This window comes from Labrus mixtus, chromosome 20 (genome assembly GCF_963584025.1).
Source record: "Labrus mixtus chromosome 20, fLabMix1.1, whole genome shotgun sequence".
Lineage (NCBI taxonomy): Eukaryota > Metazoa > Chordata > Actinopteri > Labriformes > Labridae > Labrus > Labrus mixtus.
This window is the reverse complement of record NC_083631.1, coordinates 15,067,328-15,091,175: the sequence shown is the minus strand read 5'-3', so window position 1 is coordinate 15,091,175 and position 23,848 is coordinate 15,067,328. Positions and strand designations below refer to the sequence as shown.

Sequence of the window (23,848 nt, the reverse complement as noted above, 5' to 3'; positions counted from 1 at the left end):
CAATTCTGCTCGCATTGCAGCTCTTGTTAGTGCCGACTCCCACTCAAGGCCTGGCTCAAGTTTAAACAGAAGGAGACAGTGCAGTGAGTTGCAGTAAAAACATGACCCCTCACTGGATTAACACCCACCATCACTGCCAATTGTTTGACGAGGCCAAACTCTGAAATCTACAGTTGCTCTCTTTTTCCCTCGCACCATCCATGGGCCTCGGTTGTTTCGTTACCAAAAGTGATTTACCCCCGAAGGTCGAGATGAAGTGATGCATGTTTTTACCCTACTCTGTGTGTAGAACCTACAAAAAGTTACCTCTATTTTTCAGCGTGAAGGTAATACCTCTTTAATGTGCAAGAAGTCTTTGGCTTCAAAAGATATGGCCATGCCCTGCACGGGAACGTCATCACTGGGGCCGGGGTTGTAGCCAACATTTGTCCGCACTGCAAACGCCACAGGTTTGGTCTGGAGCAGTGAGAGAGGAAAGACAAATATTAGAATACAGCCAGCAGCTCTCCAAACACCCCCAGAACTGATTTAGGGTCCCCTTGACACTGATGAAGAGGTTAACCAGCATCGAAACACTCGACTCTGATTGAGGATTATGCAGCAATGATGACTATTAGACAGGAATACAGCAATCAATCTCTGACCTTTGCTTTCTCGAGTGTGGCGAGGGCCTGCCTGTCGGCCTCCTTCCTCAGGGCCTCGGGGTCCTCTTCCAGCGATACATCCGAGTCCGATGGCCGGCTGGTGTAGGAGTCCGCAGAGCCCTGAAATGCACGAGGAGTTCAGAGGGACAAAAAAAGACTTTAAATTGTCCAGCATGTTCATGAAACAACCAATGGTGGGAAAAAAATGAGCAGGAAAACGTTGTGTTGGTAGAACTTTAAATGTCTAAACGAACCGTTTTGTTCATCTTTAGGTTAGCCTGATGTTATGGACCTATCTCAAGAATGAAAGAAGGGCTGTGCCTCTGTGTTTGCGTGTCATTCGTGGTCAAGACTGCCTTGAGAGGTATAACCTACATAGACACAAAAGGGGCCTTGGCCTTCATATTGCATGAAAGCTGACTCTGTGTAATTTGAGGTGTAAAGGATGCACACAATAACGCGCCAACATTTCCACTGCAGCTTGCAGTGAGGCCAAGTGGTTCGTGTTTTTTTGCTGCACAGGTACAAGACATTCAGCATGTGGGTGTGTCAAGTAGAGACAGAAAATAGTGGAGAGAGGTGGAAAAAAAAAAAAAAGACCTGATGACTGTTTGTCAAATCAGTGTGGATATACAGTTCTCATGAAGAGGCCACAGTTTCCAACACATTCACCACTCATGCTCGGTAACTTGACCCTCTCGCTGACCCTCTTCCAGACACCCATACCACAATAAAAAACCTGAGCCTCCTGTGAGCCACTGACTAGCAGTGAGGGAGGCAGCCTCAACGTTTGCAATGTTTGAGTGTTCAACTTATATAACAATCCCACTTGTTCTCTTCTTGCTGTTTCTCTCCTTTTTTTCTCTCTTTTTCTCTCTCTTTCTCTCTCTCTCTCTCTCTCTCTCTCTCTCTCTCTCTCTCTCTCACTGAGAGGCTGCCTGGCGCTTTGTAGGAGGTGCTGACAAGAATACGGACAGCTGAATGTGCCAGGCAGGAGAAGTGAGTCACTAGGTGTGGGCTTTTAAAATAGAGGTGAGAATGCACAAATATGACATACACCATTTGTAATGAGGCAGAAAAAAAATTCTGTGCACATATGTGGTGAGACATCACAAATGAGGCGGTCAATGAGTACAATAAATATCGCTGTAGGAGGGCTGAGAAACATTTGAAATGTGTCCATACGAGCGCTTATACCTGAGTCTCGGTGTTGATGATAAAAACAACACGATTAGTCCGCTCAGTTTGGTAGATAAAACGTGTCATTGATGTTGCTCGCTCCTACAGACTTAGAGTTGAAAAAATGGTTCTTTTGGAGTTAGAATGTGAGCTAACCGGACAGTAATCGCTGCTTGAGGCAGGCTGGACAAGGCTACATAAGCAGCTAGCTACTATATGTTAACCCACCAGAATCTCTAACCAACAAGTTTACAATAGAACTGCATTGCGGGTCATGACGCCTCAAGCTTTTGGAAAGGTATAAGACTGTGTGGAGAGTTGCAGGAGGTCATTGCTTTGTCATTTGAGGAGACTTTTACATGCTCAGAGTCGAAAAACAACCACAGCCAGAACTATAGGTTCTTGCTTCAAGCCTATTGTAGCTTCAATCGTTTTGTTTTCTATTTGTTTCTCTTGAAGTAAAAAAAAAAAGTGGACTGCTCTCTCTTGGCCTCGAGGATAACATTGGTACTATGTAATACTAAATATATCAGGTTGGATTTTGGCAAGGGGACCTCTGTTGCACTTCACACCACACTATCTCCCCTGGTGTCTAGTTTAACTACCACAATCAAGTAAGATACCAATATGATGTTCTTTAAAGAAAAACAGTGAAAGGAAATCAAAGGGAGTGTCCTTGGTGGCATTCTTCAAACAAAACTTTTATTAAGAACTTGTAGAAAGAGAATCTGTGCTAATAGAAACCTGTGTGTGTGGTTTTAACATTTGAAACTGAACAATATCAAAAAGGGAAAGACAGGAAAGGGAAAACTAAACACATACGAAGGACAGGTGTTTTCTTGAGGTCATGGACTGATCAGGACATGAAGAAAAAATGTGTCTCATTCAAGTGAGTTATTGCACATGACGCGTACATTATTAATGAAAGGTCTGTTCCACTGGCTGAATAAATACACCATTTCCCCCATTGGTTTTTTTTCCCTCCAGTTCTTTTTGGAGCCGTATGATGTAGGTCAACTGTTCTAAAAGACGTAATTGTTTAACAATGTTAACAAAGAGGCCAGCAGTACTGGGCAGTTTTTTTTTTTAAAGCCACTACTTGATGCCGGAAAAATCTTTAGGAGGTAGGCATCATCTTTTCTCAGCTCTTCTGCTCCCCTGCGCTTTAAATTTCCATCTATGCAGGATTTGAAATAAACAGACAAAAGCGACAAAACAAATGTTGATTCTGGCTCAGCCACCTGACGTATCGAGGCGCTCTGCACATGGCAACATTAAACCAAATGTAGATACTCGTTGTTGCCAAGGCCATGGCTAACCTACTCCTCGGGGGCCCTCGGGCATCCACAGCCCAATCCGTGCTTCCTGTTTCATTGAACTCAAACACCAGCAGTGGTGTGCCCGCATCCCACTCTAGTAGGAGGAATAATCCTGTGAGCGACATGCAGCATCTAATGAGAACAACAATAGTCACCCCCACCTACCAGCTCTGAGTCATCCTCTAAAACACACAGGTGTATCCCAACAAGGAGCAACCCAATAAGTGACGGTTTACACACACCTCGACAGTGAGCCCTTTGGGGTTTATTTTTAGAGGGAAAAAAAAAAATTAGCTGAAATGACGTCTTAAACATCTCGGGGCTGACCAGCTTGCTACAACAGGTCAGTGATGCAGCGAAATGTAGAGAAAAGAATGAGTGGGAGGGAAAGGCGATGACTGTGCGTGTTTGTGTAAATATGTGTGCGTGATGACAAACGCTTGTGTCTGAGTCAGTTGATTCACGTCACACACACACACACACACACACACACACACACACACACACACACACAGAAGGGGAAGAAAAGAGTCTGTCAGGGAGAGAAAAGACTGAGAAGAAATTATGCTTTCATGAGCTGGAAACACAAGCCAATTCTTTATACCAAAAAAAAAAAGGCAGAGTCTAAAGAAAATATTGCAGCTGAACAACAACGACCTGTTTGCCCCTATAACCTGCACAACTGTTGATCAACCAAGAGAACTTTACACCTTTTCCTTTCTCCTTCCTTCCTTCCCTTTCTTCTTCTTCTTCTTCTTCTTCTCCTCCTCTCATGTCAATGAGTTGTGTCTCTAATTTAGCAGCTTGCTTCACTTCACATACAGCTCCTGTTCAAAATAGCAACAGGTCACCTGATGCCAGGGCCGCCTTCCTATTGGCAGTGCCAGACTAAAGACCCCGGCAGTGTCATAGTAACCGTCTGGGCAGCTTATAACAGGCAGCCAGTGAGCGCAGCATATGGAGGAAGATTTAAAAAGGAGATACAGAAATCAATAGTAAATGAAATACCCTGAAGGGAAATCAGCGGTGGGGAGATTGAATAAGAGCTTTTCAAAAGGTGATCAATGTGGCATTCTCTCACGCTGTGAGACTGCAGACAGGTCATGGCAATAACTAGATTGAACAAATGGTTATGGCCTTTCATTTTTTTTTTTTTTTTGGGAGGGGTTGGGGTGCTGTTATGCCTTTATTGTAGAGGACACTCGATAGAATCAGAAACAGGGATGAGAGAGTGGGGGATGATATGCTGCCAAGTGTCAGAGTCGAACCTGGACCACCCACTTAGGTTGCGCAACATAACCACTACCCCTTCCAGTGCCTTATGAGTTTCTTAAGGTTAATATCCTTGTTTTTTTTACTAACAAGACCCCAAATCTGAAAGTTCTGTCACAGACGAAAGAGCATAAAAGACGAGGAAAAGTTAAAAGAGGTGAGGTAGTTCTCCTGAAGATTAACCGACTGTGTTTCTCCTCCATTCTCTGCTGCACCATGCTGCCACCATGATGAATTTACACCCCCTAAGCATTGATATTGAATAAATCTAGGGAGAGAATGTGTGTGTGTGTGTGTGTGTGTGTGTGTGGGGGGGGGGGTAATGGAATATGGAGGGCCGGCAGAAGACAAGTGCTTAGAATAATGAGGGTTGGAAAAACAGTCAACCTGCAGCGGGGAAATGAGTTAACAGTGTTAACAAGATACATCGGCACCTCTGGAAATGTGAAAAAAAAAAGAAGGAATTTTAAAAATAGAGTTGTTGGAAATATAGCGTAGATTTGCTACAAAAATAAAGATTAAATACATATGGAAACAGAATCAAAATAACACTAGTCTCACGCTCTTCCTGCTTCCGAAGGACACAACAAATGATCACTGTGTCGTCCTGAGGGTAAAAGATTTGAATCCGCTACTGACATCAGCAACAAGAAAAATCCCACCAGCCGTCGCCAGACTTCCTATTGTACGACTGATTACGATCTAATAGCTTAAGCGTCCTGCAAACACCTGCCCTGATAATTAAACAGACATACTGTATATCTTCACACTCATCAGCTCAGATAATGTGAAAATCCAACAACAAGAATACATTATACTCTGCTCCCATTTTCAATTCAGAAAAGATGAAACGGCTCATATCAGACAGAAAAGAGCCACACCACGTCCAGAATGATACGAGCTCAGTACAGACAGCTAGGCAAACAAGAAAACTGGAATAACGGAGGAGGAAAAGGAGGGAAAGGGAAGTCTATCTCACAGAAGAGGCAGCTCTACAAACTGAGGGAATCACAAAGGACACATTTCCTGTCTGAAGCTCGAGGCCAATGGCTGTAAAAGGCCATATTTCTTTTTTCTTTTTTTTTTTCTGTCAGCAGTGTCATGGCAACCAGCTGGACAGTGTGGAGATGATTGGAAAGATGAGTCATGGCCTGAAATCCCCATCTTCACAAACAAGCAAACGAGGAAGTCCAGTAACAAGGTGTTCCTGAAATTCTCAATACAACTCAGCAACAAACTTCGATCTGGGAGAAATAAAAAAGAATGCCACAAAGTTAGCGAAAAGGATATTATTCAGTCGTCAATTTAAGTCATGAGTAGAGCTGGGTAATATTTAAAATGCTCTAATACTTGCCAAAAGACACCCCAGTTAAGTCAAATCAACATCGGGGATTTTTCTTCTTGTCAGGTATTCAGTGCTTATATTAAAGGCTTGATTCTATGGATGTCAAAAAGTAGAAACTTTGCATGTATGAACCTGTCTGGTTAAGATAAACATTTTAGCATGTAGCCAACATATTCAAACAACGAGTATAGTAGCTATGTGAAGTATGTAGAAATGGAAGTTTTTGAAACATATGTGTTCAATACGGAAGTCATTTCTGAGCCAAGGTCAACTTTTATGAATGTGAGTAACAATGTCATCTTCTATGCAGTGGGTTTTGGACTCTTGGTTGGAAAAATGTCACTTAGACTTTGGAACTGACAAAAGGACCTAAAAGTGTTCGGTGAAAAATAACCGGCCTATTATTTGATCCAGAAATAAATGGTCGCCTTATTATGAAAAAGTTAAATAAGTGAGCGATGCAGCGAGCTGTTTTCAACCACCGAACAAAACCTGGGACAACAGACTCTTTGACAACGTAACACTTTAACAGGTCAAAGGCCCGATGTAATCATCATATCATTCATTCTGAACAGATCATGAGCTGATCGTTCAAAAACTTTAAACACATTGATTGTCCAATGCAGATTATCAAACAAAACGTAACAACGTATTAACTGATTCTAGCTTTTCAAAAAGGAAATGTCCCGCTTCTCTCAAAAACTTCATATCGATGGCTTAAATACTGATACATCCAAAGACATGGAAATGGAAATTCTTCATTCTTCTCAGGCATTTTAGAGTGAAATGGTTCATCTGAAAACAGCTGATCAGTGATGAAAACAACTGTTATCTGCAGCCCTAAATATCTCGATTACTTACACTGAAAGCTAAATAAAATGATCAAATAATCAAAATTCCTACAAAAGAGGACTATATGTTTTTGAAGCAGTAACATGCTGGATGAATCTTCCGCCCTGGCCTGTTTGGGACAAGGGGACAGCAGCGAAAGGAAGCCCCCTGAAACAACCATAGGGCAGGCGGTGCACATAGCACAAGAGGCGGCCGGTGGGACTGGAAGTCTAATTAAAAACACAGCGCCTTTCCAGCAGCTGTGGCCCGGCCCAAAATGGAATCGCGCTCACAAGAGGGGGAGCGAAGAAAGAAAGCTGCAAACCAAGGGGTAAAGTTTTACCAAGACACCAGCAGTGACTTATATTCATTATCTCAGAGCACAGGAGTCTGCTGAACCTCCAAAACTCCAGGTCGTCACAGAGAGACTCAAACACACAAACTGTTTCCACATCAGGCGGACACAGCAAAAACATTTTTTTTTGATTAATCCAGATCCTTCTTACCATGACGGGCCTTTGAATCCTCTCATTCCTCTCCATACCTCGTTTGCCACGCTCGCCACACCACGGCAAACCAAGGGGGCAACGCCAGAATCCACAGACAGAGTTATGTGTGTGTGTGAGAGATAGAGGCAACTAGTGTGAGTGTGTGTCTGCTAGTTTGACAAGTGTATGTGTTCGTTCGTGTGTGTGTGTGTGTGTGTGTGTGTGTGTGTGTGTGTGTTTGTGTGTGTGTGTGTGGTGGTGTGTATGATGGGAGAGAAAGCCAGAAAAGAGTGGCGTATGTGTGAAACCAGGAGAGCGCTCTCTAACCTCCAACCCCTTCACACACACACACACACGCACGCACGCACGCTCGCCCACCCCGCCTCCACAACCCAGAGGAACGTGAACCCTGTGTAGAGGAAGGGAGCCGGGTCCTGGCTGGGTGGGGGGAGGGGGTCGGGTTGCAGGACTTGTGCTACATTTGCAAACTGGGGAAATATATTTAGCCCAGGCCAGGGCAGAAACAGGGACATGAACACACTGAGAACCAGAAGGAGGCTCGGTATGCAGCCGTCAGCCATTCAATGCCCTGGCTGACGTGGGAGAGGTGGCGGGGCAGTGTCCAGGGAAATCCCCCCCACCCTCTTACCTCTATCTCTCTCTATATACAGTATGTCATTCCACTGGTCCCTCTGATCTCATTCTCCCTCTCTCTGTCTCTTTGTCTGTCCGTGCATCTCCCGGAAAAAGGGGGAAATGAATATGGTTATGGATATGACAGGAGGTAACAGGAGTAACAGGTTCAGTGTCACAGCAGTGAACTGAGGACAAGAAGGCCAACCGTCGCTGCTGCAAATAAGAAACCAGACATTTGACTACTTCTGCCTTGGATGTATCTGCTGAATATGAACTGCTTAACAGCCATTTAGCGTGCAAACTTCCCCTTAGTAAAAATCTGTTGGGCCACTGGTAAAAAGTGGCAGTCGTTGGTAGGGTGGTGCTGGTGCCTGAGGTCGAGTGTGTCCACAAGAGGGCGACCTCTGACCCTATCAAAGGGGACCTCTTCTTCGTCCCCTCTGTGTGGCCCATGAAAAAGAGGTGAAGGTGAGGAATGGGAGAGCCCGGAGCAGCAGACCCGCCTGCTGGCCCATCAGGCAGTCAGACACAGCTAGCGGTGGTCTCTGCTGGGATTCATCTGTCAGGATGACCGGCTTGTCTCCCTTCTGCATCTCGACCCTCGAAACAATCCCACATGACAACCAAGCTGAGACAGGCTGTTATCTTCAGAGAAGCAGTGGGGAAAATGATGGATGTTGGTATTCTGATGTTATAAATCAATGTTTTATGGATATAATATTTGGCGTAGAGAGAGAACAACGGTGAGAGTCCCCAAAACCAACACTGGAGTTAATCCATTTCGTCATGTAAATTATACTTGGATAGCTTGTCGGTAAACATGTTCTCTTTCTCAGGTCTGTACGCCCATTCGTCTTCACTACGTTCAACGCAGAGTTTGGTTACCATTTCCAGCTTCAAGCTAGTCGTTAGGTGGAAAAAAAGATTTTCCCTAATGGACATATGGACGGACATGGTTAGCCGAGCTTACATTATCTAAAGCTTGCAAAGATTATTTAAGTTAAAAAACATCTTCATTCACAGTTGAACCAGTTTAGACAATCAAGTGAGTCTGTTTTGGAGATAATTTCTCTGGATAATTGAGCTTGTGGAAAAAAAAAAAGAGTGAAGAATGAACACTGGAGGGCCATTTTGACAAGATTAGTCAATACGTTTGTTCTTTTAAAAGCTTGAACAAATACCTCACAGTTACAAAGTTAGAGTAAAAAGATGTGATGCCATATTTTAACACATTTTCAAATTATCCAGTATCTCTTTGTGAAGTGTGAAGTGGGTTTATGACTGGTGTTTAGACTTTCTATGCAAATTGCAGTAACATGTTGGGGAAGAAGAAGTAAAAGAGAATTTTACATCATTAGTTGACAAGGACTTTAGAAAACCATTAGTCTGTATGAGTCTAGACTGCAGTTACTTTCAGTCCTCAGGTTTTCTAAAGGACCCTCCTTTATAGTCCTTACCCTTAGAAGATCCAGCCTTTGAACGTGGACGCAGCTGGGATGTGTGACAACCCTGAGGTTGAATTTATAACACGACACTGTTGTGTGTGAGCATCTAGTTTTTGCTTTCTGAAAAGATTTATTTCCACCATATACTCCTGGACCAACAGCAGACAGGTTGCCTATCTTACACAGCAGCAGACAGCCTCCGCCCGTCTTTGAAGACAACATTGTGTCATTGTTGAACTAGACACACAAACCAACGCCGGACAAATAACATAGGTCTGCACCCCGTACACACAAACGCACATATGCATGCACACCCACAAACAAGAAACCCATCTAAACATCCTCTCCTTCTTCTCTCCATCCCACTGTGCTTGCACAAGGGGGGAGATTCAGTAGACCCGGTCGCCATAGCAACCAGGCTGAGTGTACCAGCCAGCTCTACCGTTGGCTGATTGTGGCTCTCGTGTATTTGTGTGTGTGTGTGTGTGTGTGTGTGTGTGTGTGTGTGTGTGTGTGTGTGTGTGTGTGCTCTTGCGTAGGTGTGTGTGAGACTGTAAAGCCTATACAGGGCTCTGCTTTGAGTTGTTACAGAGGAGGCAAAAAAAAAAAAGGCAATATGTGGAAAAACCTACAGCGTGTCTGCATGCTGCTGTTTGCAGGACAAAAGATCGTTTTTCAAACCTAACACGGTTCCAGAGTTTAGGTTTATGTTTAAAACACACAATGATGCTTCAGTCTCTCTATGGCTCAGATACTAAAGCGGTGTTTGGATTATGAGCTGCATTTCAGCTGTTAAAAATCCATCCACTAGTGGCCTTGATGAGTGAAATGCTGTGGAGCGGCGTGAGACAGGGGAGGATATTTTTCTTAGGAAGCGTTAAATCATCCTTACTACGGGTAATGAGCTCCTTCTACAGAGTGAACCATTATGAATCCCGTCTAACCTGCAGGCCCCAGTGCCAAGCGGTCTTCCTGCAAGCGGAGTCTCTGAGTTAATGAAGGACAAGGCAGTGGAAAAAGGTGATGTGTGTAGGCGAGAATGCAGCTAACCTTTAGAAACCGCAGGAGAGTTCAGCTCCCTGTGGTCACCAACAGGGAATTTTCTTTTTCTCAAGGAAAAACGGCGCCGAACAGGTAAATGTCATTCAGCGCAGGGCAAATCATTTCCTCTCACAAATGAAGAGGTCATTTGGGGGAAAAAAAAAAAAAAAAGGGTAGCTTTGTGAAATGTCGTGTCCAGAAATGACTGCATCACGGGTGGCACGTGTGAGAAGCCTTTAACCCCGCCTCTTAACTCTACTAAAGGGAAGATTCACTCCCCTCCAAATAAAAAAAGCAGCTCCTTGCCGCTTTTTTGATTAAATATCATGGAAATAGCCCCTTCTGACAGAGCGAATCTGTGCATCTCTGTGTACTGACAGGGTGGTGTCAGGGTCAGATGGGAGTAGTGAAGGAGAAGACCCCAACACCTGGGGACTGGGTCAGAGCCGAGGAGGAACCTGTGCGATGTGTGTGTTTCAGCTCCAACTCTGTCACAACAAAGCTGTGTGTGTCGCTGTAGTCACAGGGGTTTTACTGTTATTATCGAGATGCTATCAGAGCCATTTCAAAGTGTGATATGAGTACAGTATGTGGGCTGTCTGTGACAAACACACAGGTGTGGATGGAAAGATACGGCTTGTTTAAAAGACAAGAAAATAATGGGTTTTTAGTTTTCTCAGCCAGCGGTGCAAAAATCAGTTAAGACCTGCAGACAAACCCAGATGAAAATATGACAGCTGATAGAAAAACTGAGGGGCAAATGAAAGCCTTAGACCTCTGCAGTGAGATCCATTTTCTTCCCATCACAGGCGGCAGAAAGTCCTCTCAGCATGCTGCGTGCACGCTTCAGACTTTCAGCAAGAGCACAACTATAATCTTAAATGACTGATAATTGTTCTATTTGCTCTCTGAAGTGTGCTCAGTCGTGTCACTTTATTTTGAAATGTCTCTTAGCCAGGAAATTCATGCAGCAAGATTTCACTGTTGGTACAGCAAATGAAGCAAATCATGCATGGAAAGAAATTCAATTAAGGTAATTCTCCAAAGAGTAAAAATGTTTTGCAGCTTAGATTATAATTAAGGTAATTTTAGGAATTAGGAAATATAGAATGGGAACATATGACTGGGTACTTTTTAGGAAGTTGTTGAGTACTTATATGCCAACCCCATGTGGGGTCACATGGCAATCAAACGGGATCGTCTTGTATCGTAAAATATATTGAACACAGGCTACTGCAGAGTCTCTGTCTGTCTGTCATCCATTGTGCAAAAATGTCATCCCAGCCTTTCTTCCTCTGTCCTCAACAACATGCATGAAACTTGCAAAACAGTAGATCAACTATTACATGACAGAAAACTTATTATTTAAGCAAAAAGCTGTTTTGGATGTCAGGGGTCGCCAGAGTTTTGTGAAGTCACAGTGGTCCAGTGATTTATATGTATATTAAACTGACATATACTAAGTGCTTCTTGAGTTGATCAGTCAAATGAAGGTTTGCAGATTAATGATCTGAGATGTGTTTTACATGATAAAAAGCAATAAAGGACTGTTACTATTTTAAGAATCTGAAACTATTTCGATAATTTGCTAATTTGAAGATATATTGGCAACAAATTGGTTAATTCCTTCAATGTGAGATTATTTTTGTGTCATATATAAAAGTAACCTAAACAACAGTTTGTGTCCTCTCGTAAGTGTAAAAGTTGGATTTGAGAGACAAAAAAAAACAATCGTGTTAAAACCTTATTCAGCTCAGCTGCAAGAAGATGAAACTTGTTCCTAGGGCGCAAACCTCTATGTGGAGCGGCTTGAGTTCCCAGCATTAATAGTCCTTACATTGACCTCATTAAACTTTCATTCGAATGTTCATTAAATTAAACGGCAGGAAAGTTGAGACCGAGTCTGGCACCTGGATTAGCAGCCTGTAGGGAGGATTAAGTGTGAAACGTTACCTGTCGGACAAAACTGTTGGAGGTGGTGTCAGAGGAGGTGCTTCCATCTGAGCGCTTAAATCGGCTCTTCCTCTTGGCGTACTTTCCCTGCAAGCGGAGAGGTCGGAGGGTACAGGGGAGGAGGATTTGGAAGGAGAGAGAAGACACCAGAAGTTTAATTACTTTTAATAACGAGGGTCCAAATGACTTATCTTGACATACTGTATCCTGTGTTAAAACCCTTGTTTCCTGGAGAGCACCACAGCCATTAACATTTGGCCCAGGATTTTTACAAGCTCCTGAATATGATCAGGCAGTCGGTTAGTAGCAGAGACGGAGCAGTCCCTGACTGGACACCAGAGAGAACATGTCCGCGCTGTCCATGAACAACCTTTATTACTTGTCATTTTTCATGTCCTGATGCAAACCGGGAACTTGTAATCTGATTGGCAGACCCCATGCAAACGGCCTATCAGGGTTGGGTAGAGGCCACACATTGTATTATGATCCCACCCAGCTCACATCGCTATGGTTACACAATGCCGACTAATCACATTTGTTGGGAGTCAGGAGACTGGGGTTGCTTTGTTCTTCCGAGCGAGAATAAATGAGAACGGGTGGTTCAGATAAGATTTACAAATAAAGCAGAAAGATGAACATGCAGAGTGTTTACATTTCACCACATTTACTGAGCACATTTAATACATCTATGAGCCAAATACACGTGTGTGAATTGAGGCCTCTAGTTCATTATGTCCATCCTCTGAATGTTTCATTAAATATTGTGCACAGAGCAGACTAAAGGCAGATGGTGCTTTTGCAGGTTTTCCCTTGTTTGTCAAACATCACTTCAGCTTTAACAGTAGAGAAGAAGTTTTGTCGATGCTGATTGTCAACCAACTAATCGATTAATTGTCCCAGCTTCAGTTTATCATTTCAAAAAAAAGATTTCCTTTGAAATTCCAGTCAACTCTTTGTTAATGCAGTTTCAAGAACATTTCGTTTTTTGCAAAGTCTACAGGTGTGACGTGTTTGAAACTCCATACATACACAGACACAAATGATAACAGAGTTACCTCTATAAACACCACCCTGTTTGTACAGGACCTTGTTCTTATACTTCATAGATTCAATCTCAGTCACTCCCTTTAACATACACATGCACACAACACGCCTGCAATACTTTCAAATTGAATCAGCACTCATTGCATTATACTCTATTTAGATGAAACGTTCATTGTGATGAATTGCTTATCTTTAAAGTTAAAGTTAATATGAACTGAGAAGGGCATTCAAAATCCTATTTCTTTCTTAATACTTTTTTTCTGAAATAAAAATCATCTACTATCAAATAGATTTCACAGAAATGTTGTCTTGTCCACTGATTATTATTATTATTATTATTATTATTATTATTATAACACATAAATACCTCTTTTTTGTGTTAAAACTGCATTAATCACGTGGGCTAGAGAAGTTTCTGCATATTTAATTATACTAAAATGTTCAAAGGATACTACTCCTGTTACATAGAGTTTTCGAAAATGTGAAAAACTCCCACAGTTAGATTTGAAAGGTAGTTTGCCATAATGTTGAATATTCAGTGTGAATATCTTGCATGTCTTCTGTTCTCTTTGCAGGAACACTTATGTAAATAATAGCCCCGTGAACTGTTTGTTTTTATAGACGGAGAATAAAACTATTACAGTTGTCTTCAATTGTTGTCACACACTCGCAAAAAGAAAATCTACCCTGACATATCCTTCCCTAAACACGGATAAACAAACACACACACACACACACCTAAAACACACACACACAGGTAAACTTATGTAACTCAAATGAGTTAAACTGTCTGTTCCTGGATCAGCAGGACAGAAACAGTTACATGTTTAAAACCATGATCCTTCCTGCACTCAGTATTTCGTTGTAACTGTCACATCCTGTACCAGCTTGGGCACCCTGAAACCATCAAATGAATGAGTCTGCCCGGCCTGCTTTTTAACAAACACGACCTGTTACAGCAGCTCCTACTGGTGTGAACATAAAACCCCACAGCGGCCCGAGCGGTTTCCAGTGTGAACAGAATATCTGTCACTCGCTCATCTCCATTTAAGGAGCTGAGGAATTCAAGTGAGTTCATTTTCAACCTTATGTAGCACAAAAAAAAAAAAAAAAAGAAGATGTCTCCGACCCTTTGAGCGATGCTTGATTTACTGCTGCTGATGGACGAGATAAAAACACTGCAGGGTTGCTGCACAGAAAACGTATGGTGATACATTACATACTAACTTTTACTGTGTAAGCAACTCCTACAAGAAGGCTTGCTGGCATTTAGTGTTAAGAAATAAACGTGATAATACGTGAGAGAAAAAGATGTGCAAGTGGCATCCGTGCTGGCAAATGTTTCCTCCTACGCTGACTCAAAAAGTTGTTCAAGAATCACGACTTTCACACAAAGTTGTGTTAACTTGTTACAGATGCATTCTCCATGATGCTGCTTCATTTAGTTTGTGTCTGCACATTTCACTTCAATTATTGTGATGACCTTATTTTAAAAAAAAAGTGATGTGGATGCTCGCCCTGCTGCAGCTGCTGCTGTGCCATCAGATAAGACAGAAAGTTACAACATTACACCATATCAGATAGAGATCACAGTTAAGTTAAGTTTAATGCTAAAAAAAAAAAAAGTCATTATTAGGTCTTTAAGGATGTTCTGGTTTTGGTGGCACAGCTTTCACAGGTTCATAAAATACATTGATGTAATCTTGTGTGTGGGTGCTGGTGGGTGCTGGTGGGTGTGTAAGCATGTGTGGGGACAGGGGTCTACGTGACTGGAGCCATGATGGGGCAAGTTCCTGTTGGCAAAGGGCAGGGAAATGCCATAGGAAGCAGGGAGGGGAGATTTCCTGTTGGTAAACATCCTCCCAGATTAAGAATATAATTAAAGAGGCTGTTGTGTTTGACTGTAGGAGAGCAGGGAGCGTGGTGGGTGGGGGCTGGAAGGGGGTGGGCGGAGGTTAGAGGGTGGTAGGGTGCACAATATCACGACTGTACAACCGTATCCACATCACTCTCTTCCACGCCACATTATTCTTCCTGCACATGTCCTCGCTGATCTGACCGCCAGCAGATACACAATCTTTAATCTGAGCGACCGTCAGGCGCTGGAATTCAGATCAGCTCGTGGCAGCTCATTTCTTCTTCTGTGGTGTTATTCTGGATATCAAACTCCAGGCCGTCTCCTTGTGGATATTAGAAATGCTGTTCCCTGCTTGTCTCACTACAGCAGAGTTATAAATACGTATACCAGCATGGCCCGCTCCAGGTCAGCATGAACTTTATATCTAATTGATCAGTGGCGCCGCACACATACACACACATACACACACATACACACTGTTCCCCGCTGCCTGGCACAAACAGGGGGTCCATCTGTTTCTCACCACGATGATCTGACTTCTAAAAACAGACAGGATGAGGTGAGATGGTGCAAGCCGGATGGAGATGAAGTGGAAGGAGAAGGAATCTGGAGAGCAGAGGGGGAGGAGGAGCAGGGAGGAGTGGGAGTACAGAGGAGAGAGCTGGACTTGGCATGGTTTGAAGCGTTGGTTGTCTGTGGCGAAATGTTTTTTTTTCTTCTTCTTCTTCTTCTTCCCTTTTCTAGAGAGACAATGACCGAGCTCAGTGTGGGTGTGTGTTTGTTCTAGATATTCTCATCGTTTATATTTTTCATCCATTTAAAGTGTTGCCCACAGCATCATGTCACTTCCTAAAGGCAACAGCCTATTTCTAGCTGTAAAAAAAATAAACAGTGACACCATCAAAAGCAGAGGTATACAATTGCAAATGAGGTAGAAAAATACGTCACTTAAGCTGTATTGTTCATGAATTTCTATAGACTGAAAACGTATTTGATGTCAGACACAATACTTTAAATACAAACTCCTTAATAGCCCAAATTACACGTTTGAAAACTTAATTTAACATGTTTTGTGTTCAATCTTAACAAAAAAAGAAAATGTACATCTTCTTCACAATTGATGCACATTCACATTATTACTTTAATTACAGATTAATTAAGCAAAGGCGTGGTTTCCAGAAGGACCCAATGAGCGTAAAAAGCATAAAAACAAGCGTTACATCATGTCCTCACATATGATGACACATGGGAGGCTTAACAAAACCAACACAAATATTGTTCAAGCTCAGAATGGATTACAGAAGCGAAAACCTTTAAAAACAAAAAGTGTAATGCATTTTTTCCCCTTGCCTTTAAAGTGAGTAAAATTCGGTTTGAATCAGTGCACCAGCGTTTGGGCGACTTAAATGCGGAACAACCTGTTAACCATCAGAAGTGAAGACGCTTCATCCTCGTTAAAGTCGTCGGCACTAAAAATGTGCGATAGTTCACGCAGTCTTTTCTTTAATCTGTCTTCATATTTCTGATTTCTGTTTTTCTTACCTGTGTGTGTGGATGATGGTCGAACATGTCCATTTGGATCTCCTGGGTTGAGGTCGAAGGCGTCCTGGACATACTACTTTTCTGTACCATTGATTTAACTTTTTCAAATCTATTTTCAGTTTCGTGTTTATGATGGTGTCGACCGACTCATCATCTTCTTTTAATTGGTCTTGCAGGGAGGTTGATGCCGCTAATGTATCTGAGCTGGCAGATAATATAATGGCAACAGCTGCCTCCCTCCAGCCTATAGCGTTACAAACTGGCGCACCAGGCTTTAACGCCACAGTTAAAACGACGAGTTGATGTAATACCACATCCTGTTACCGCTTTCACAATAAAATCATAAAGGACAGGAAATGTATAGTGGGAGGATCATATACAATCAGAAACTGCACTGTGGTAGATATTTCGTTTGTTTCTACATTTATATATTTTGTCATGTTCCACAGGTTGCAATGAAAATGAACATGAATAATCAATTATAACCCTCGAAACACTGCGGGTATAGTCTCTGAAGTCGTTTACAGTTCCTCAGCATTAAACCTTTAATTTCTTAATTTTACTTAGGCTACTTAGGCCTACTTTACTTACTTAAGTTAAAGAAAACCCAAACTATACATTTGGAAATCAACGACTTTGTCTTAAAAGAACTAGGCCTATATGTAGTATGTCATTTTATAAACTAATGATGTTTCCATAACATTGACTTAGGCTATTTGAAAGTAGGTCAGGCTTACATATAGGCTACAAAGAAATGAAAGGCCTCTCCCTTGTAATAGATTTACACTTTCGAAGAGAGGAAACGCACACGTATTTCTCTTAGCCTATCATAAGCACATTTATACGTTCATAAGTCTTTTCATTTTTCAAAAGTGACTCACAAAATATTTAAACATATAATAAATGTGACCCTGGTTCACCATTGTATAATAAAACGTCAATAGTTGCCTAGGTTACAACAAAGGTGGCTTGTCTTCTTTCCTTGCTTCCTATGCTTTTATTTTGAAGGAAGATTCCACTAACTTCAGGTCATGTTGCTGTCTTCCTTTGTGTCTTGACTTCGTTTCACTCTGGTCGCTCCTCTGACTCCAGCTGGGAGCCGAGGTCCACGCCCCGCTAAACACACCCCACCTTCACTTATCGATTGATGAGAAACAACAGAGCCGTGATGATGGAGGCCGTGGACAGACTGTTGGGCCAAGCCCCTGGTCCCCACACCGGGATCCAGAGTTTAGAGGTCCTGGGGGGGGGGGGGGGGGGAGAGTGGGAATAGTTGGTTTCACAGATAGTTTGTTGTTGATTGTTTTCAATACATTCTCCTAATTTGAACACTTACAATTATTTTTAGTAGAGCACATCTTCAAAGGTGTTTTGTCTTAAAGCTATTTATTTAAGTTTTTATTTTTGCATAGGCTACTTATATTTTGAAAGTACAAAGTTTAAAAAAAATGTTCTTTATATTTATATTTTGATTTTAATGTGAGCTTTGGAAATAAAAAAATATTTCGTTGTTAGCTTCATGACTTATAACATAATGGTGATGGACGCTGGTTTGAGGGGCCACACTGTTTTGCCCAGGGCCCCCGACATGCACTAGGATCACCACTGGGCTTCCTCCCTCCTCCTGAGCCAGTCTGAAGTATGAGCTGCTGCAGCCACAGAGGATGACTCAACGTTGTTAACTACGATCACGGTGTCAAAGATTTCTCAGCAGACAAAGTTTGTGTTGGACATCAGCAGGCTTGGAGATTTTCTTATTTATTCTGTTCAACTCAATGGATAAGAACAGTAATGACCTACTTCAATTGGCATTATAACTTATGAAGAAACTTCCTGACAAACTCCTTCTGTGTCCATAGGCTACATCTGTTTAACGACCTAATCTGCACTTGAAAGTTTAACTTACTATTTCATTTTATTCATAAAAAAAAAGAAGATAATTAACTGGAGAGTTTCTGCTTTTTTTGTGTGTTAAATCTCTCTACCGATCATGACTCATACACACTCATACACAGCCAGTATTACACGCTTACTCAAATAAGCCCAAAGCAACAAATATTCTTATTTTCAGATCAAATGACTAATGTGATGATCTATTTCGTTGTTCACACCTTTCCACAAAAAAAAAAAAAAACCCTGTACCACAGGAGATCAGCTTCAGTTTGTGCTCAGCTCCATCACTCGTCTGCTTCTCATCTCAGTTTCCTTTCAGTTCACATCTTTAGAAGTCAGTGGATACTTTTCCTGGGAACACAAGGTAAAATAAAGTGTAGGCCTATGACAGATGATTTAATGTAAAATGAATTCCTACACCTCTCTTTAAATTTTGTCTCCTTCAGGATGAGTCTGCTTTATGAACATTGTTGATTAACAGCCCAGCAGATTATTGTACCACTCTGACCCAGTTAACCTGTCAACCAGCAGAAGGCGGCTTCACTGCTGGCTCTGATTAACTTCTGTTGAGGAGACGCATGAGGCTTTGACTGCTATCATTGACTGTAATAATGTTTTCTCTGTCAGGAAAGTCAGAACATTAAAGAAACTAAAAACAAAAATGTCACTTTAATTTAATATAGTTCATAAATAAACCTAGTTTAGAAAAGTAGTGTCACATTAAAATGAAGATTAACAGCAGTAAAGGTGCTTAAAGATGAAGGTGGACGGTGGTAGTTTATTGTTAAACAGTTGTGCATTACTATCAAGCACACAGTCAACAGTGGATTCAACGTTACATAAAAAAAGAGATAATGGAATTTCAAAACATATTTCTCATTCACAAATTTAAAGATGAGTTTCAAATTGACGTAGTTGGTTTTAGCCCCTGTAGCAGATCAGTGCTAATCAAATGGGTTTTTTTTTTGCAAATGAGCAAAATTCATAAAGCAGGACCATTTTGTATGCCTACACAGCAAAATCTTGTGTTTGATTATACCTTTTCATGTGATGTGACACTACCGTTTCTCCTTTGTATCGATTGTGTTTTCATGTGTGTTGTTCTGGCTCTAAATGTGTTGCACATCAGCTATGGGAACTGGACAGGCTAACTGGAAGGCTTTGACAGAATTAAGGATACTGTAAAATGTTTACACCGTGTTGTTCTGTGTTGGTACAGAAGTGAGGGGCTGAGACTAACAGTCAAGAAAGATTAAGGTCCTAACATCTGAGTCCTGACAAAACAGCTTTTAGGGTCAACCAGGTTTCATGTCATGTTAACAGGATATCCCAGAAAATATAGCACTAATTTAAACATACTCATTTTAAGCAGGTGTTGTTGCTTCAGAATGAATGAATTAATCAAGTCTAAAATAAAAATGTGTTCAGAAAAGTGCAGTTAAGGGCTACACTAGGCATCTCTAGTCTCGAAACATCTGATGTCATTGAGTTTGAAACAGTTTTGTTTGTTTATTTTAAGCTCACACTTGTGCAGAGAGAGCAGTTGAATCAGTGGTGGGAGGTGATCCGGTACTTTGCCTGGGGATGATGGTGATTTCAGATGATATTCTGGGTTACTTGAGGTGAATAAGTCACACAAGTGCCCCTCATTCGCCCACACTGTGAGAATATGGAGTTGCTGTGGTGATGGGGCTGCTGCTAAAAAGCCAAGGCTGCACCAGTTAACAGTCAGATGTTAAAGTACCTTTTTTTTTTTTTTTTACAAGAGTCTTCCAAAATAACCTTTCATCAAAATACTCAATCTCATTACTCTTTGTCTAAAATACAAGTCAAACAAAAGCTTTTAATTACATATTTCTGATATTTTCATTTGTAATCAAAGTGTTATTACTTTTCTTTCCCTAAAGTTGCATTTAAAAAAAACAACAGCATGTTTATGGTTCCAATTTGAATTAAATTATTTAGCCTACACAAATTTAATAGGCCGAATTTAATTTACAGTTAGGTCAGATGAAACCTTTTTTATTTAATCTGACCTAACCAAATAAAATTGTAATCCTTTTACTGAACCACATCTAAATCCTTTTACAGGAATATTGTAAGGTTGGCTGAATTCAACCTTTTGAAACCTCCCCGTCAAAGATTACGCAAAATAAAATAAAATCTCATAATGAAAAAGTCAGAAAATTAATACGAAATCATTTAAATATTTCTAACCACAATGATTTTGTCCAGTGTGACGTCAGCGGACTTTTCGGTCTCAATACTGCCCTCGTGTGTTTATACTGGAGAATGCAACCAACTGTTTCTTCACCCACAATGCACTGCAAAATTACCGGTCGGTACCATTATATTACAGGGGAATATAACCGATCAACATAATAAAATAAATTCAAAATGACCTTAGTTATTGCCAGTTAATGTCATGTATGACTTTAAAAACACACAAATACTAGCTATGTGAAATGTAAGAGACGCAAATAATGTCCGTTTCTGTCTACGATAATACATATCTGTGTCCTGCTCAGAGATGGACTCTCCCTTATAATGGTAGCTTCCGATCCGTCGCTCAATTCTTCCTTTTCCTGTTGAAGTAGCAGCCATGAGGTAGGACTGCAGTCGATGGCAAAACTGAAAACACGATTTAAGTGTTAAAAATGCACGTTTGTTAAGTCAATATCACGTTTCCCGAGATTACACATGTACCTCATTAACTATACGTTAAGGCTAGACCGTATTTTGTGATACATAACTACATTTTTACGTGGCAATGTGGGACACGATGTAGCAGCCGGAGAAGCCATATTGTCGACCCGGCTAGTAGCCTACTGTTAGCGGTGCAGCTAATAGACACTGAGAAAGTCCGACAAAAACATCTCTCGTGTATAATACCATCAGTTTTTGTTGCATTTAGCTTAACACACTTGATGTTTACGTATTTTTGTTAGACTTTAAAATCGGGGTTGTTTGTGTCCCACAGCATGCTCAGGCTCCAGAAGAGGCTGGCCTCCAGCGTCCTGCGCTGCGGCAAGAAGAAGGTCTGGTTGGATCCAAACGAGACCAATGAGATCGCCAACGCCAATTCCCGTAAGTTCAGACCTTCTGCACGTTACCTTAAGTCTGTTACACTTCTACATCAACAGGCTCTGCACTTTAAAGTCACTAAAATGTTTCTTTCCTGTGTCATGATGCTTTTGATGTCTTGTGTGAAGCACTTTGAATTGCCCTGTTGTTGAAATGTGTTGTATAAATTAAACTTGCCTTGCCTAAAATTATTGCTGAAACAAATTGCTAAGATCTATTTAATTAATGAAGCAATGGCCAATGATGATTTTTATAATTAAACTGCTCTCAAGACCAACCCTACAATCAGCAGATATTGACTTGTTGTCTGCGTTTGGACATTTCTTTAGATAATAAGAATAGTCCAGATTACTTGGATTTAATTAAGGCCCAATAAATCCTGAGATTACAGTTCATCAAATGTGTAAAAAAAAAAGCAATCAAAAGTAAAGCCATGCATGAGTAAGGCTTTTTAAATTCCATTTTATGTTTGTACTAGGAATGTGAAGTTTTGACAACAGTCGAACACTAACAATGCCTTAAATTTATCTTTTTCAGTATTAGATGTTTGTTTGTGTTGTCTGATAAGCTGTGTTAAAATGGAAAATATACTCTCTGTTTGTTCTGTAATAAGGCACCAACTCTGATGACAATTTTTCCAAGGTTTTCCTGTTAGTGCACACTTATTGGGCTGATGAATAGAGGTGCTCCAGCAGCTTACTGGTTTTCTTCTGTCTTCAGGCCAGCAGATCCGTAAACTGGTGAAGGATGGTCTTATCATCCGCAAACCTGTTACGGTCCACTCTAGGGCCCGCTGCCGCAAGAACACACTGGCACGTCGCAAGGGAAGACACATGGGAGTCGGTGAGTAAGACTGTCGCGCTCATTTTCTTACTTTTAAGTGTTCATAGACCGATCCAAACATTCAATCCCAACATAGACAAAAAAAAAGAAGGGTAATGACCATTAAAATGTATTTAATCTCTATTCCTGTGGAATAATTGTATATGTTAGTCATCTAACTGCCTCAATGAAATGTGAACACTGACGTTGTTGCTGTTCTCATCTTTTTTTAAAAGGTAAGAGAAAAGGTACAGCCAACGCTCGTATGCCTGAGAAGCTGACTTGGATGCGTCGCATGAGGATCCTGCGTCGTCTGCTGCGTCGCTACAGGGAGTCCAAGAAGATCGACAGGCACATGTAGGTTCAGGATATTAATACTGGCTCATTCTGCTCGTATTGCTGTCGCTTGTTTTTGATCATGTTTTGTTTCAGACAGTGTTTGTAAATGTTGAGATCAGTAAAACATGTCGGTAATTCTGACATAACATCCTGGAACCCGTGACAACACCTGTTGCCTTTGACTTGCATGAAGTTTGTTTTTATTTTAATGGTTTTCTTTCCGTCTGTCTCTCAGGTACCACAGCCTCTACCTGAGGGCCAAGGGTAACGTGTTCAAGAACAAGCGCGTCCTTATGGAGCACATTCACAAGCTGAAGGCTGACAAGGCTCGCAAGAAGCTCCTGTCGTAAGTCTGAAACTAAACTTGAAGTTTTGTATAGTTGACGTACATAGAAAGGCAGTTATATCCTGAGACGTTTTTGAATAAAACCTATTTTCTATCCTCTAAATCCTGTCTCAATGAACAGGAGCATTCTGGATTGTAATAATTCAATCCTTTTTGAATGACTTTAAAGCAGATAGAAGTCCGGCTTGTGGGTTAATAAAAAAAAAGTTAACATGCATGAAACGCTTTTATCTGTTGATGCTTATTGTGAATGAGAAGTTGAAAATGATTACAGAGTATGAACACACGTCTCTTTCTCTCCACCTGTCCCACAGTGACCAGGCTGAGGCTCGTCGCTCCAAGACAAAGGAGGCCCGCAAGCGCAGAGAAGAGCGTCTCCAGGCCAAGAAGGAGGAGATCATCAAGACCTTGTCAAAGGAGGAGGAGACCAAGAAGTAATCTGTGTCTTTCAATCCTGCCTGACTACCATCTGCCAAGTGCTGACAATAAAAGTGTACATAAAGACACAAAGGGTCTCCTGTATTTTATTCACTCACAAAGCTGGTTAATGGTGCTTGTTGTAGAAATTGAAATAAGAAAACTAATGGCACAACAGTAATGCAACTCAGTTTCCTGTATTAATCTTAATTTTTCTCTAAGGATGGGTCCAAATGTACTGAATATCTGTCACAGTTATGAGGCCAGGCAAGAGGCCGCAGGCAGAGTACATCATGTACCAGAATGTGATATCGTCTTTATACAACTGGATTAAAAATAACAGGATATAG

The 23,848-nt window shown here is 41.4% G+C and overlaps 2 protein-coding genes across 4 annotated transcripts in view; one reads left to right on the top strand and one right to left on the bottom strand.

Moving 5' to 3' along the window:
- Nucleotides 1-16,855, bottom strand: part of cacnb1 (calcium channel, voltage-dependent, beta 1 subunit) — a 30,513-nt gene extending 13,658 nt beyond the window's left edge. For 2 of the 3 annotated variants that reach the window (XM_061065785.1, XM_061065786.1), the window contains exons 1-4: nt 16,598-16,855; nt 12,154-12,240; nt 645-764; nt 334-456 (exon numbers count right to left, since the gene is read on the bottom strand). In XM_061065785.1, coding sequence (XP_060921768.1) covers nt 334-456; nt 645-764; nt 12,154-12,240; nt 16,598-16,687 — 420 coding nt within the window. In that variant the 5' untranslated portion in view covers nt 16,688-16,855. Of the gene's footprint in view, nt 1-333; nt 457-644; nt 765-7,096; nt 7,421-12,153; nt 12,241-16,597 lie in introns of those variants that run through there. The other variant, XM_061065787.1, reaches the window with a different exon arrangement.
- A 4,098-nt stretch (nt 16,856-20,953) lies between these two features.
- On the top strand, nt 20,954-23,591 carry rpl19 (ribosomal protein L19). Its single transcript, XM_061026609.1, has 6 exons — nt 20,954-21,097; nt 21,471-21,577; nt 22,295-22,417; nt 22,633-22,753; nt 22,971-23,081; nt 23,396-23,591. Exons 1-6 carry the CDS (start codon nt 21,093-21,095, stop codon nt 23,517-23,519), a joined length of 591 nt encoding a protein of 196 aa, XP_060882592.1. The 5' UTR covers nt 20,954-21,092; the 3' UTR covers nt 23,520-23,591.
- Nucleotides 23,592-23,848: the final 257 nt, after the last annotated feature.